This window comes from Halichoeres trimaculatus, unplaced genomic scaffold (assembly GCF_033239565.1).
Source record: "Halichoeres trimaculatus isolate MK-OKI-2021-1 unplaced genomic scaffold, fHalTri1.1 fHalTri1_scaffold_15, whole genome shotgun sequence".
In the NCBI taxonomy this organism is placed as follows: Eukaryota; Metazoa; Chordata; class Actinopteri; order Labriformes; family Labridae; genus Halichoeres; species Halichoeres trimaculatus.
Window position 1 is genome coordinate 27,701,670 of NW_027437193.1, and position 15,534 is coordinate 27,717,203.

Below are 15,534 nucleotides of genomic sequence, written 5' to 3' on the forward strand. Positions count from 1 at the left end.
ATGAAGCTATTTTGGTTTTATTGGGGATTATTTCGCTGGTCATAACCACTTTCAGAGATCTGGCATCCACAAGTTAGGACGCAGCATGAACGGCTTGTCCACAAGTGAGAGTGTTACTTCATCAGGCACGGTTTGTCTTTTCTTGCATCACTGACTCACTACTGACAAGAAGAGGCTCCGACAGCTCGCCAAGTTCTGTTCTTCGCCTGTCTCGTCCTGGAAATGAGGCGTAAACACAGGGAGGGGATTAGAAGTACGATGGTCTCAGGGAGCAGCTGCAGTGTTGATGTGAAAGCTTAGCCCCTGAGGGGTCAAAGGACTGGGGTCAATCTGGAGTCCTGACGGGAACCAATCAGCATTGAAACCTTACTGAAGAGGGTATGTGTGGGTCTTGGAAGAACTCTAGTACACTAGGGGCCAAATACTTCAGAGTTAGCAGCACGCTGTCTGAATGTTTCATTTTTACAGTCAGAGATTAAACACATGGTAAACAATTAATAACGTTTTTATTTAAATAGATTTTTTTTTTTTTTTTTTACAAAAATACAAATGTTTTTCTCTATACAAATAAATATGACCATAATAAGGTAAGAATATGAATAATACATACAGTCTGTGTGCTTCACAAGAGGCTCAACCTTTGCAAAAGACATAATGAATAACTTATCTTTTTGTACAGATTCATAAGTTAGACAAGGCGGCGTCTCCAACCATATAAAAAAAAAAACATCCTGTCACATGATGGGCGGCGATAGTTGGATTGATACATTCATGGCTGCGTTTTCGTTTCGAGCTAAACTCAGGCTCTCGGGAAGGAAAAGATGATTTCAAAGGCAGAATATGAAGTTTGAAGTTTGAGTGAGTGTGCGTTTTGTGTGCGTCTCTGACACATGAAAAGGCTTTTCTGGTGATTGTTTTCTCTGAGTCTTTGTCTCTTCATCTCACGCTTTGAGTCTTTGTTACAGGGTTCGCCTCACTTGCTTCCCTGGTCAAGTCATGTCTTGAGTGCGTCCAGAGCCACAGCGATGATCCTGGGTACGCTGCGGTAAAAAGACTCATTCTCGAGGCCCACGAGGCTGTAAAAGGTCAGAGGTCGTCCTCCCACCACTGCTCTGACCCGCGCCTGGTAGAGTCCTCGGTCATTCTTGGAGCTCAAATCGACTAACACCTGAAGAGCCAAAGAAGAAATAATTACTTAACATGTAACAGTCTATCTTTTTAATAATCTACACATCATAAAATTTTCATTTGACGACGCGTTACCTCTTGGAAGCTCATGCGTAGGTTCTTGTTTGGGATGTTTAAGACCCAGCTGTAGGAGTCTCTGACTTGGCTGACTTGCTGTGAAGACTCTCGTACTCCAGGACAAACTACAGGAACAAAACAAGCAACTTGTTAAACATGTTAAAAAGAAATAAAACAGGAATTTTTTTTTTACAGATATTTTTACATTATATTATTTTTACATACTTTTCCCTGCTGCCCCAGGTATCTGCCTCTTGCGGAGAAGGCTCCTGTACTTTCTGTGAAGACTTAAAGTTTTTACAGCGTGCACAGTTTGTTTGGGCTCAGCAGTTGTCTGAACATCAGAGACAGACTGCTCATCGAGTGGCAACGCTGAGGATCTCAACTGTGCTCCGTCTCCGTTTTCAGTGAACGTAAAATCCTCTGATGTGGCGCTCCAGACCGCATCAGGAGATGTATCTTCTGTCAGAGTTTTGTCTTGTGTGCTTAATTTGTCCATTTCATTCATCAGGGCGGTTAGAAGTGACCATGGATGCTGGTGGGAGGAGGAAGAGGAGGTAGAGGAGTGGCTGTCATGAACTGGTGCTTGAGTGGAAGATGCTGAAAAAGCAGGATTGTAGGAAGAGTCCTCCTGGAGGTAGGCTGTGTTCAGGTGCATGATGGGAGGGGCAGCTCTTGAGTCCAGTTTGGAGCGCAGGGCTGAAATGATGGATCGAAGTTCTCCCTCCAGCTGATGAACTGAGGAGTCTTCTGTCTGAAGGTGAAACCAAAACATGAGACATTAAGTTAAGCGTTGAACAAACTGGATCGCTGAGTCTGCATCTCTTAGTCACAAGCATCCTAATACAGTTTCCTTTTTGTCCTGCATGTGTCTCATATCTATGGTTATTTATCCTTATGTGTTTTTTTCTTCTAGTAATGTTTAACATTAGGGTGTGATTTGTTTTCTAATTACTGACTAATTCATTTCATTCTGCTCGGTTTTATTTTGTCTTGTGCTTTTTAGGTTGCCTACTTGGCTAACTCTGGCATATTTACTAAAATGTCAATTAAAATGCATTTTCCCCCTTAAAAAAAAAGATAAAATTAAATTTAATTATAAAGGGTGCTCAGTATTTTTTGAAAAATACCTAGAGGCAAAATTGTCATCTGATGTGATATAATGTGAGAACATCTCATCCAAAGTTCAACAGGTCTACAACAAAACAGATATTTTACCTGTAAGAAAAGGATGTTTTCCTGACTTCTTCCTGTGGTAGAGATGTCAGAGTGTTGATTGTCCAGGTCTTCAGCCATGCCTCGCAGGTATTTTTCCCAGTCTTCCACCGAGGGGCCGACATCTCTGAATAAAGCTGGAAGAGTGGGAGAAGGATCCTGCCCTGTTGGCCCCACAGCTCCACCTAGCTGTTCTGCAAGTAATAAAACCCCTGTTACTGCCACGACCAACAATATGCTTCATGGTCTATCACTTCACCTATAAACTCTTCAAGAGGTGAAGACGTGTTTGCACGGCTGTCTTCAGTTATTTATGTACGAAGAACAACATCTGTAGATGACGTACCTTTAACCTGAGTGGGACCTAAGTCCCTCCTCTCCCTGATGTGAGCGAAAGCGGTGCTGTAGATGTGCTCCACCAGCTGAGGGAGAGTCTGGGTGAAAAAAGTCAAATCCACCTTGTCTCTGATGTAGTCCTCGGCCCTCTGGAGCAGGTCCAAAAGGGTTTGCAGAAACGAGCGCAGCTCTGAGCGACAGAAAGAAAGAGTGTCAGATCAGAAACCTCAACAGCATGATTTCATTTTACTGTATGAGTACATGTGTGTATATTTCGTCATTCTTTAAGAGAATCTCTAGAAGATGAGGCTTCAATAAAAGTACTTACGACATTTCTTGAAGCGGGTGATGCATTTGTCCTCGGCCATTCGGTTGCAGGAGCTGACCGACTGTCCAGCAGGGCAGGTCAGCGTGTAGAAGCGACACAGAGAGCTGAACTCTGCCCTCTGCTCCTCTTCTGTCATCTCTGTCGTCTTTAAAAGCTCCGGACATGTCGGCTCCCTGCTTCCAAATGACTCTGAGGAGTAAAGCCAAAGTTTTAATGTGGAGTTTATTTTATTTATTTATTTATTTTCAGCTATGAAGTAACTCAAGAGTTCTTTGAGTGCTACTTTTTGCTGCTTGAAACTCACTTTGTATCTCAGCCTGAATCCAGTCAGAGAAAGCAGACACTCGAGTGTAGACCCCCGGTTTGCCCTTTTCACCACATCCGTCTCCCCAGGAGGTGATGCCGTAGAGCTGGAACCGGCCTGAAATCCTGTCCTGGTAGATCAGGGGGCCTCCAGAATCTCCCTGTGAGTTACAAAAACAAAAGATGAGTTGGTTATCTTCGGAAACCATATTTCTCTTAATGGTATGAAGACAGTTATTGTCAGAAACAACACAAGCATTGTTGGTGTAGAAACAGCAAATTTCAGTAACACCCAAAAAAAGATGAGGAAGATCCAAAAACTGTGAGATCAACTAGAATATGTTGCTTTCCACCCACCTGACAGGAGTCTATGCCTCCGGAGAGATAGCCAGCACACAGCATCGTGTTAGTGACCAGTTCTTTTCCCAGAGCGCTCTTACAGGTGCTCTGAGGCAGCAGGGGCACCTTCGCCTCCATCACCACGTCAGCAGACGGGCCATCTGAAGAACAGACACACTTTGATGTAGAATAAAAACTGATTGGAGCAAATATTATTATCAAGATCTGTCTCAGCTATTTCTACTCACCCTCATACAGAGAGCCCCAGCCTGCCACCAGACATGGACTACCAGTAGGAGGGTCCAGTCCAGACGGGAGACACACTGGAGTGACGTGATCAGACAGGACCACAGGAGACGTCAGCTCCACGAGAGCGATGTCGTTGTTGAATGTCTTTGGGTTGAACTGCAGGAGGAGCAGAGAGAGTCGAAATGATTAATTGCTGTGATGATGGGATAACTTGTTTGGTGGTCTGAATTGTGGATTAAAGAGAATGAAGAAAACAATCAAATGGTTATCTTCCTCATAATGTATTGTTACCTTAGGATGCGTGATGATGCGGTTCACTTTGAGGACCTGCTCATCAGGGTCAGTCTTAGTGATGTCAAACTCCCCCACCACGGCGGTCCAGTAGCTCTCGCTGCGGCTGCTGCAGAAGTCAGAACAATAAAACAAGGTTAGAGGAGAAATACTGTTAAGTCATTCATCTTCAGTATTTCACACGTCTTCACTCTTACCCAGCAAAGCAGTGAGCAGCAGTGACAACCCAGGAGCTGTCCACGAGGACCCCTCCGCACATCAGACCTCCGTCGAGCTGGAGGTTAACCAGCCAGGGCCAGCTGCCCAGAGGAGCAGGAGAGCCGCCCACGATCCTGGAGCGAGGCTGTGTGATGTTTTGAACCCTGGATGATCTCTGACCACACACTGCTGCTGGGACACAGAGACACTGACCGTCAAGAAAACACCGCGGCTGACCTCACAGAGGGATAGGAGAGCCTTGATAATACTGCACTCACCCTGTGCGTGGGTCTGAGTCGCAGGCTCCAGGTTCTGCATTGTGTTGAGCAGGCTGCACTGGAGGACCCGAGCGCTGCAGCTCTCACCCATGATCCTGATGCAGCTCTCCTTGTCCAGCTCGCCGGCCGGGCAGCGGTGCTGATAGTACGCACAGGCCTGACTCAGAGCCCAGCTCCGCTCAGCTTCATCTTGAAGTTTCTGAGCTTTACTGATGACATCACAGCTCGGCTCTGATAGGGCGTTAGAGGGAGACGCTGTTGGCGACAGGAGATACCAAACTTACTGACAATGTTTGTAAGTAATCGTTAAGTAATACACAAACAGGAAAAACTCACTCAATCTGCAATCTGAAACAGTTTGTTTGACTTACAGCAGGAGCCTGACAGCTGTCCACAATCCTGAAACAGACAGGGGACACAGCCCCTGCAGCCGGCTTCAGCCCGACTTCTCTCAGACGAAGCTCGATCGAGAGCAGACAGAGCACTGGTCATGGCCGCCTCCAGAACCACGGTACCGCGATCAGACAGAGCTGCAGGACAGACAGGAACAGAAAGAGGAAAGACTTTAGTAACAATTAAAAAGGTGTTATGATGGGAGACAAGTTTGTGGAAAACAAAAGGAAATATGTAAAGAGAGATAGAAACAGATTGAGCAGCATATTGGCATGACTGATGAGCAGATATATTCCTGACTAATATGTAACAAGAATTCCTATAAAAATGCGTATAAGTGAAATCAACAAAGTAAGACACAAGCTTTAAACTAGAGTGTCTGTTAGATATGCAGGAGTGATACTTTGAAAAGATCAGCAACAAATTTGCAGAATATCTTCAACTTTACAGACTTTTTGGGGAGGCGTTGCTAATAAAGAGACTACTCATTATTTCATGGAGACAAGTTGTTGAGGGAACGCTCTGTGAACAGGTTCAGCTCTCTGGTATGTGTGCGAGCAGCCCCATCCTTTCTCATGCTTCTCTTTGAGCTCATTTGCAGCATGTTATGGAAGCTAGCTCACGCTCAGCACGCTGGTGAGGCTACCGCAGACACACATCAATCAGACCGCCGACCCTGCAGCCCCCCTCTGTGCCGCGCCACATCACAGGATAGGCCACTAACAACAACAATGCTGATTGAAGACTTAATTAGAGGGCCAGGGCCGAGCTGGCAGAGGCTGGCGGGCAGGGACAGGCCGCAGGGGCATGGGCTGGCAGCCCCGGGGCGGCTGGGACCCCAAGTCCCTTGTTCTGAACACTCTAAACACACACTGCTATCACCAGCCATTTGTATGAAGGCTCTGCTGTACTCTGTGCTGCAACCAGTGAGGGCCAGAGGTCCTTCTTCCCTGAGCTCAGTAGAGGATTTAACAAACTCTCCTGTAGCTGACAGCACTGAAGAGCCTGGAAAGTGCAGGAATTTGGCTGATGCAAGTTTAGAAAGATAATTAAGAGGAGGTTAAAATATGCAGCGTGATCAGAAGTGTGTCTTTTTGAGCTAAGATATCTGCTGCACATTAAAAAGAGCTTTTACTGTGTGAACCCAAATCAGCTGAATGTGTGTATGTACACAAGATAAGTACACAACATTCACAAAAAGTGAGTGTCAGGGCTTTTTTTGCAGGGCTAGAAAATATCAACCACATATTTTTGAATCATTGCAGCACCACCAGTGTGATGACAGTGTAACGCTGTAACATAAACATTCACTTCTCTTGATGTTTTCCCAGGTAGTTCTTAAAAACTAAGTGTCACACCTGGAAATGCCTGCAAGACTAATTCATAAATCACAGTGATCAGGTTTTCAAACTGTTTGGCAGCCGGAGCTGTTGTGGTTTATGAAAATAGCTTAAAAAGAGTAAGTTTGGTGAGTTACCTTTGAGCGCACTTTGGGGCATCCTGTACACCTCTCGACCAGCTGGAGCTCCCAGCAAGCAGTCGAGTCCCATAAGCAGCAGTGAAATGAGCAGTGGCATGGTGTCAGAACATCAGACCTCCACACAGGCAGGAGACACTTGTGAAGGCAGACGAGGATGCAGAGGAGCTGAAGATGAGAGCTGCCTGCGGTGCTTCCACGTCCTCGTCGTCTGGTTTCTCTCTCAGATCGCTGATAGTCTCCCTCCTCCTGACTCTGTGGGCTCTCTCCCACACTGTGGTGCAGGGCATCTGTCTGTAAGTTTACATAGAGGAACAATAGGTGCCTGGAGTGGTCCCTGGTATATATAGAGTCCCCAGGGGAACACCACCGAGAGGGAGGAGGGAGAGATGCTCCCATGGCCAATACACAAACAGATGAATTCATTAAGACTGTGACAGCAAATCGGGTGCAACTTGCCAAGGCTGGACATCACAAAGAGGTTTGGTTCTGTGAAAGGAGACAGAGGGAGGGCGAGAGCTGCAGCAGGGAGGGGGCAAAACAAGGAGGTGGAGTGATTGGCTGGGCGGCGGGGAAGGGGTGTTGTTTGAATTAATTAATGTGAGAGGAAGAGGGAGAAAGTTATGCAGATAAGGATATGGGCTGATGTGACAGCGAAGTAGAGGAATTCAGAGGCAGATAGATGTCACAGAGCGTCTGATCCGAGGAGCTACAGCGTGATGGGGGCCAGCGGGACGCAGAGGGACGTTGAGTGACAGTGTGTGAGAGCGCGGCAGAGAGGGAGAGGGATGTGTCTGCCATTCTGCATGTCTCTCAAAGAGGGCATTGTCCCCGGCGTCCCTCTGAGGATGCCCACATCAAAGCCGTCCCCCGGGCATCACTTGGCCGCCGCTTCCATTGATCACTTACAGTCTTTTATCCCCCCCATTAAAATATTGTCAGTTCACATCACTTTTGTCTTTCTCTGCTGAACTCTGCTTTTGTTACATAAAGATACAGTAAAAAAAAAGTGCCTATGACCACAGTTTATTTTGGATGTCCAAAAGAGTTTCCTCATTGAGTGAAGACACATTTTTATTCTTAAGTTTCTATCTCATTTCTCTCTTTACTTTTTCATACATGCCTGTTAAAAAGAAAGCCAAACTGACTTTTAAACTAAATTCTTGGGCTTTGATGTTATGAACAATGCTGTACTGACTTGAGCTTGTGATCCTGAACTTTTCAGCCCCATGTGACTTCTGTTTCAGCAATAACTTTGCAGCAAATGCGCAAAATCATAAGCTTGTGAAAAGAAGAGAGAAAATCTAATTAAGGGGATGAATCTCATTGATTTTAGCAGATAAATATTATGTACTGAAATAATATTCTTAAAACTTTCTCTACACTGAAATTTAACCTGCATTCAACAATGTCATCTGCATATAAGTCCTTTAAATTACAACTGCTGCTTAAAACAAAACGTTGACTTTTATTCCAACCTCATTTAAATTCAACATCAAGAAAGCAAAATCTGATGCTAATAATAATAATATCATATCATAAATAATATAATATCATATATTTGAGGCTTATTACTATAATAATGTACAACCGCGGTAAGTATTTTAACGTTCTGCAGAGGGTGTGGAAGGATAAATATCCGTGCACTCTCTGATGATAGGGAGGCATCAGCATTGACTCAGAAATGAGTTTGTGTCGGCCAGTAGCTCAAATGGGAAGCACAAATTGGAGTCAACTTTGAGCAAACTAACTGGCCGAATGATAAAAAGAGCGGCGGCAGAGTCTAGCAGTGCATTTTCAAAGAGAGCCGTCCACTGCTGCCACAAGCCAGCAATGACGGCAGAGTTCACACTGTCAACAACATACAGTTTGTGTTAGCCGCTGTGCGACTGTGTTTATGTTTCAGCCACAGGCTGTCCTGATGAAATAAAGGGACTGATGAGGAAAGAAAACTACAGGATTCTCACACTGACCACAAACAGTCAAAGTTTGGGCTTCAGAAGACAGAAAAGTGCATTTCTTCCTGTGCCAGCCTTGCTGTCAGACTTCTCCTGTGTGTATGTGTGTGCATGTTTTGCTGTGTACATTGTGCCCCAGCCCCCTCAATGCACCCGTGCGGCACAATGGCCTGGAGATCTGAGAGCGGGATCAGGCGGAGCGGAGCGGGGACGGCATGGGACAAACTGGCGGCGCTCTTTCAACTCCTCCCTCCCTCAGTCCATTTGCCTTTGATGTCCTGTGATTAATTTGCCTTCTGCTCACTTCTCCTTCATCTGTCCACAAAGCATGGAGCGCTCTGTCTCTCTCTGTTCTCCTCTATCTGCAGGGTTCTATCTTCATGTTCAGAGATCATCTTTTTCATGTCTTTTATTAACAGTGTCTACATCCTAACATTTACACTGCTGGACAAGAGATCGGCAAAAAAATCTGAGTAGTTTAATTCCTCCATCTTTGACACAAATGTTAATCTATTATCAGAGCCCGAGTGAGTCAGGGAACGGTTCTTTCTTATCCAAGAAGTGTTTGTATGATCTGACAACACAACATTATTAATTAATGAAACCTTTTCTTTCTTTTTCACTTCAGATCTTAACTGTTTTAGCACTGATAATAAGGTACACATTTAAAAACTGCATCAGAGCTGCTGATTAAAAATCAGTGAATACATCCTAATGAAGTCAGTCCTTGATGCTTTGAGTCAGAACCAGTCACAGTAAGAAGTTCTGTGCTGAGCACAAGGAAAACAAACTCTTTTCACATCAGTTCAGACTCTTATTTTTGTGTCTAATGGTTAACCACACTGATTATGAGATGCCCCTTATTCTTTTTGGTTTAGTATTCTGTCATTCTGTCTGGTTTTGTGGAATGAATTTGTGTTGAGCAATTTAAAATGCTTTTTGTTTTCAACATGCAGCTGAAACAAACAAAGAGAGGTCCTGTAAAGGGAAGAAAAGACAGGACCCTTCTACACTGGAAAAAACTGAAGTCTTATCAAGTGATTCTGTCTTATTTTCAGTAGAAAATGTCTTTTTAGACTTAATAGGAGCCACATTCACGTGACCAGTTCAGAAAAATGTCTTATTTCAAGGTGTGTAACAACAAAAATGAGTAAATGATCAAAAAAATAATAATCTGGCAATGGAAAAGGAAAAAAGTTACTTGTATCGGGACATTATTCTAGTTTCAAGCAATTTTTTCTTGTTCCATTGGCAGATTTTTTTCTTGTTACAAGCAATTCAGACCTCATATTTGTCTTTAAATGACTCAAATCAAGACATTTTTCTGGACTGATCAGTGGAATCTTGCTTATATCAAGTATAACAAGACAATTTTTACTTAAAATAAGAGAAAAACACTCAATAAGATTTTTTTTTTTGCAGTGTAAGGGCCCATAACCAGCGAGAGCCCGAACAAATGTAATTACATGAGTACATTTTGGGTCAGTAGTGAAACATTTTTTATGTTTTCATAAGGTAGAAATCTCTGGCAGCCCTGCAAACTGAGTCACCTTGACTACCCTGAAAAGTTGCATTACAGCAGTAGAATACAGAACAGTGCCAAGGATAATTAATCCATTTAAATTCCAATGTGCTGATTAAATATATGTGATACACAAATGTAACTAATACTAAATTTACTTTTTTGTTTTATTTTTAGTGTTTAAAGCCTCTGTGATGTATTTTTAACAGACTGAAAGTAACAGTAATGCTTTTTGAATGATGCCTTTATAATGGACTTAAAAATGAAAGCACAATACAAATTGCCTTGGCATTTACAAGACAAAAAGAGAAATAAAATATATTTTGTTGTCCACAGGGGGCGCAGCAGATTTCAGTTCCTCGCAGCAGCTTTGATTTTTTATTTTTCAAAGTGTCATGACTATTCTGCTCTCAGAGAGTCTGTCTATGTTTTTATCAGCCAGGCCAAAAAGAAAAGCTTTCAGCATTGTATGATATGAAAAAGACAAGATTTTGTTTTAATATTATAGTCAATGTAACTGTCACAGGCCTCAGTACAAGTCTGTCTAACAGCTAAATAGAAGTTATTTTGTTGGAGCAGCTAAATAGCGTTTGACCCAGAGGATGATCTGTTAGAAACCCAATTGCCTCTAATGTTGGGAAAGTTGGGAAAATCGTGTGAGAGGTCTTCCTGGGTTTGGAACGGCTGCGATTGACCTGGCTGGGCAACAAAAATGCTGTGAATGCATAATCATCTGTTTGACGCTCGGAAGAAATTTACCGTGGGGTGAACAGGCTCCTGGCTGGCTGGCTGCTTGAGCAGGTTACATAAAGAAAACACTCAATGCCCAACACAAAATCACACCACCATCATGAGAACCTTAACAACAATCGTGTTGAATAACACCCAGGTATTGTGTTCAGTTATGAAACCATTTCTCCCATTGTCTTCTGCAGAAAACAATTGAAATCTAGGTCAGTGGGGTACGCAAAAGAGAAAAGGTTCCCAACATTTCAGCACAGACAGACACTTGAACCCCCCTCACAATAGTCAAGCACAAGCATCTCGTCTGCACAGGCCTGTACTGGGTCATTGTTAGACATGTTGTTAATTAGATCTATTATGACCTCAACAACCACATTAACTGCCCTGAAATGCACATTAACCTCCAACTGCTCTATCATGAAGTGGTCACTTTTACATAAATTCAGTGATACTGATGCTCTAGTTGATAAAATCTAAACAGAAACATAGCTAAGATCGTTTCTGTCCTGTTAAAAACAATTAAATTTATAAACACTTTGCCTTTGTCATCTAATTTCATACAGTCATTGAGTAAACGATTCAAGCCGGAGCACTGGGTAGAAATAAAAAATACACATAAAAATTGAACGGCAAAAGATTTTGTGACGTTTGTGAAAGCTTATACACAACTAAAAGTTAACTTGACAGAATGGGTTCAAAATGCTTTTGAGACAAAGCTGCTCCCCTGCAGGGAGGTTGAAGCATTGACTTTTGAGAGCTAAGTTTGAGGGGCTAAAACTTTCTTTCCAACCCCTTTTGGATAACATCTTCTGTTTTCAACAAGGTTTTGGTTGTAAAATTTACTTACGCTGCTTTAAAACTGGAGGTGGATACATGTTACCTGCAAGGAGGAAAGGCAGGCTGAGATATTCTGGGCGCTTATTCTGTCCACGTGCTGGCAGGTATAATACAGCTTCACAGTTTTCAACCCTAAAGTCACACAAAAATAGAAGAGAATGAGCCAGGAATTTATTTGTGATCTACAAACCCTGATTTGACTCTGGATCATACTTCATACTAAGAAATAAACAAATACACACATTGGTCAACATTATAAGTATTTACCAACATCAAAGTCAACAAATTTAGAGCTAACCATACTCTGTATGATCAATGGTAGAGAAAAGCTGAAAAAAACTCTGCTTATTTTTGGTGTGCGAAGAAAAAAAGAAACATTTGACCATTCAGTCTAATACTGCCATGCAACAGGTGACTTGAGAATGCTGACATCTAGTGTAGAAAATAAAAAATGAAAATGAAAATCATTTATTTCCCTGAGCTGGAAAAAAACGTGTGGAGATTGACTTGAGCTCACTGAATCCATGGAGGTTGAACAGACAATGATGACAGTGAAGAACAGTGATGCGTGTTAGGTTCGTTCAAACTCTTTGCATTATATATTGTGCTGAACCACACGGTCAATTTGCTGAATAGATAGCTCATTTTATGTTTCAGCGACTACAATTAGCCGAATGTAGGAATGGTAGACAAAATAAAAAACTTTTTTTTTTTCTTTTTTAACAGGTTAAAAAAAGTTTTTTTTTTTTTTTCAGTTTATAAGAAAACCTAAAACATTATTTCTGGAAGAACTAAAAGGCAGTCAGAAAAACTCTAGCCAACTAGCTTTAGCTAATGGAATGGTTTGCTAACAGCTAGCTGTCAAATAAATATTTCAAAGCGTCATTGGTTACACTTTCTCCTAGGGGTTTAATGTTGTTGTCGTTATGAACATGGAAAGTTCTGTGAATATCAAAAGTGTTAACTAAACCCTGACAAAAAAATAACAGTCGCTAATACAGAGAAAAAAATCAGTAGCTAGTTAGCTCAATAGGCTAATGCTCGCACTGCATTTTGTACTGTAGGCCTACAGATACCACCTTAACTCACACCCTTGTTTTAAAAGAAATTATAATATATAGAAAAATTCAGGATTTCCTTGATACTCTTAATATTCACAGCTTTTTATAATTGAATATGACGCTTTTCAGGACACAGACCACCCAAAAAAAGAGCAGACGACTGAGTTTAACCAAAGGAAAAGAAACAGTTAAAGATACCCAAAGATACCTATTTTAAACTGGATTATTTTTCTATTGTGTTAATTTAATTTGCTATTTATTATTATTATTATTATTATTTTTTAATTACTTTGATATAAAAAAAAAAAAATCAAGTTTTTTTGTAGATGAAGATAAATTAAGAAAAAGAATTTACGTGAACTGTAACAAAACTTGCATTTCAGTAGACTCCTTCTTAGCGTGGGATAAATAAACTATAAAGGCCACATGGGGGCAGTGTTGGACACAGGCTACAACACCAGTTCATCTCAGTCTCACACTCTCACTCTCTCACACACACACACACACACACACACACACACACACACACACACACACACACACACACACACACACACACACACACACACACACACACACACTTAATAGCACTCTGGTCCAGTTTATGTTAGTTTTTCCATGGATACGTTTTTTTTGTGTGTATCTTTATGGCTTAATTTTTACAACAGTTCAAGTAGGTCATTAGTATGTCACTTCCATGTCAGTAACTTCCATGTCAGTAAAGTTCATTCCCAGACACTGTTTTATTTGTGTAAGTAAAGGCATGGGTTCCTCGATTTGTGTTCTGTATTGTTGTGAAAGTCAAGAAGAGACTTAGAAGGAGATAATATCAGTTATGGTCAGTTACTTGGCATCAACAGTTGAAAAGTACTTCACTCACAATTTCAGCATTGTATGTGACACAGTTATATTATTAATAACACTAACCAATAGAAGAAGTTGGTTGGTTATGTCTTAATTACTCCCTTACCTCTCATTAGTTGCTCATTGTTTCTGCTTTTTAATTGTACTTCTCTTTCCACTTTATCAGACTGAATCCTGAAAGTGGAGAAAAAAACATCAAAAAGCTGCAGCAGCGTCTGTGGTCTCACCTAGTCCTGAGTGCTGCTGCTGCTGCTGCTGCTGCCGTCTGACTGACCTGTGGGGAGAGGCAGAACACTTCATCCTGCCTCCTCTCTCCAGCCGAGCCATTAGCCATGAATTATGGTGCTGCCACCATCACAGCCAATTGTCTGGATGAAAAGCAGGCACTGCTTCACTTATACCACTGTGTGTTAGCTTACTTCCCACCAGCAGGTTTAGATCCCACAGATCAGCTCTGTGGAGCAGGTCAAGGCAGGTAAGCAGAGATGACATTTCACTTTAAGGAGGTTAGCGCAGAAAACGATGAAAAACAGGATATTTGAATTTGTGTGTTCACCAGCAACAATCTAAATGTGCATATTGATTATTTGTTTTTAATTACCTTTTGGGACTTTTTATTATTTATTTATTTATTTATTTATTCATTATTTTATTTTATTTTTTTACAAATCTCTGGCTTTTTTTTGTCTTTTTGATATGTTTTCTCTGTAGGTCAACATTTGGATTAGAAGAGGAAGAGGGAGGAAGATAGTGCAGAGAGAAGGAGAGGAGAAGAGGGAGGGAGGGAGGGAGTCAGTCTGTAACCAGGAAAACTCCTGGCCGTCTGTCAGTGAGGAAACCTTCAAGCAGATGTGATGCTGGAGTGATGCAGAGGCTGGACACACACACAGATTATCAGACACTGCGCTGAACAGTACAGTAAGTGTTCCAGGACCATTATTTTGCTTGTTATCTGGAGCTTGTAACTGACACAGGGGACTGCAGCAGTGCTCAGAGCTAACTCTTGGCCAGCTTTGCTACTGCAAACACCCAGCAGAGTAATTTATCCTCCCAGAAGAAAATCCATGTAAATTTGAGATGGGGCTTTATTATCAAATGATACTTTGCTTAATCATTGTTTCAGTTTAAGACTAAACTTTTTATTTCAGTATCTGCATGTATATATGATCTACTCACTCTATTTTTCTGTGTTTTACTTAACCATAATTGAAACAATACATGCACATGTGACAAGCTCATGTTCCGTTATAGACTAAATCTACTGTCAAAGATGCCGTCAGGTTTACCACAGTATGCAGAAGAGTTTCATGCTGTAGTTTTCCATTTGTTTGGATCCTAAAAGCAAACCCTGCTATAACAAACCAGGCATTTATTTGCCTGTTAAGACCTGAGAGCACAGTAGCCAGATGGAGGCTGTTGATCTTGTTAGAAAGGTAGATGTGAAAAGACCATTACCGGGACCACAGCAAACACAGACATGCTCACAAATGTGTGTGTGCGTATGTGTGTGTGTGTGGTGTGTACCATTCACTTAACTATGATCTGTGCACTGATCTCTGCACCTGATGCACTTAAAGTAATTAAGTATTCAGTCGTGAAGATTTATTGCATACAGATTGAGTTACATAGAGGGGGACACTGAAGGAAAATGAAATTAGTGTCTTGGTCTTTACCCAGTTTGGATTAAAAAAATGAAGACTTTATTTTTTTTGCCTTGTAGCTCTTTCCAGTTAGTCCGCCAAGAGAGATTTTAACTCCATGTGGATTTGCATATAGGCTGGCTACCGATCTTGTATTTCAGGCACTATGCATGGTGTTGTAAAAGGTGACTTACCGTGTTAATGATTAACAAAACCTCTTACACTCAAACTCTCAGTAACTGGTTGCTAAGTGCCT

General features: G+C 41.9%; 1 protein-coding gene across 2 annotated transcripts; it reads right to left on the reverse strand.

Moving 5' to 3' along the window:
- Nucleotides 1-595: 595 nt before the first annotated feature.
- Nucleotides 596-6,950, reverse strand: prss56 (serine protease 56). Of its 2 annotated transcripts, none has more exons than XM_074689033.1 (14): nucleotides 6,653-6,950; nucleotides 5,154-5,312; nucleotides 4,783-5,037; nucleotides 4,504-4,693; nucleotides 4,307-4,415; nucleotides 4,015-4,171; nucleotides 3,785-3,927; nucleotides 3,429-3,588; nucleotides 3,125-3,313; nucleotides 2,807-2,986; nucleotides 2,464-2,654; nucleotides 1,471-1,999; nucleotides 1,264-1,370; nucleotides 596-1,168 (listed from the first exon to the last, which is right to left on the reverse strand). In XM_074689033.1, exons 1-14 carry the CDS (start codon nucleotides 6,750-6,752, stop codon nucleotides 995-997), a joined length of 2,643 nt encoding a protein of 880 aa, XP_074545134.1. In that variant the 5' UTR covers nucleotides 6,753-6,950; the 3' UTR covers nucleotides 596-994. The 2 variants fall into 2 exon arrangements, with proteins under 2 accessions (XP_074545134.1, XP_074545133.1); XM_074689032.1 differs by having other exon boundaries at nucleotides 4,504-4,696.
- Nucleotides 6,951-15,534: the final 8,584 nt, after the last annotated feature.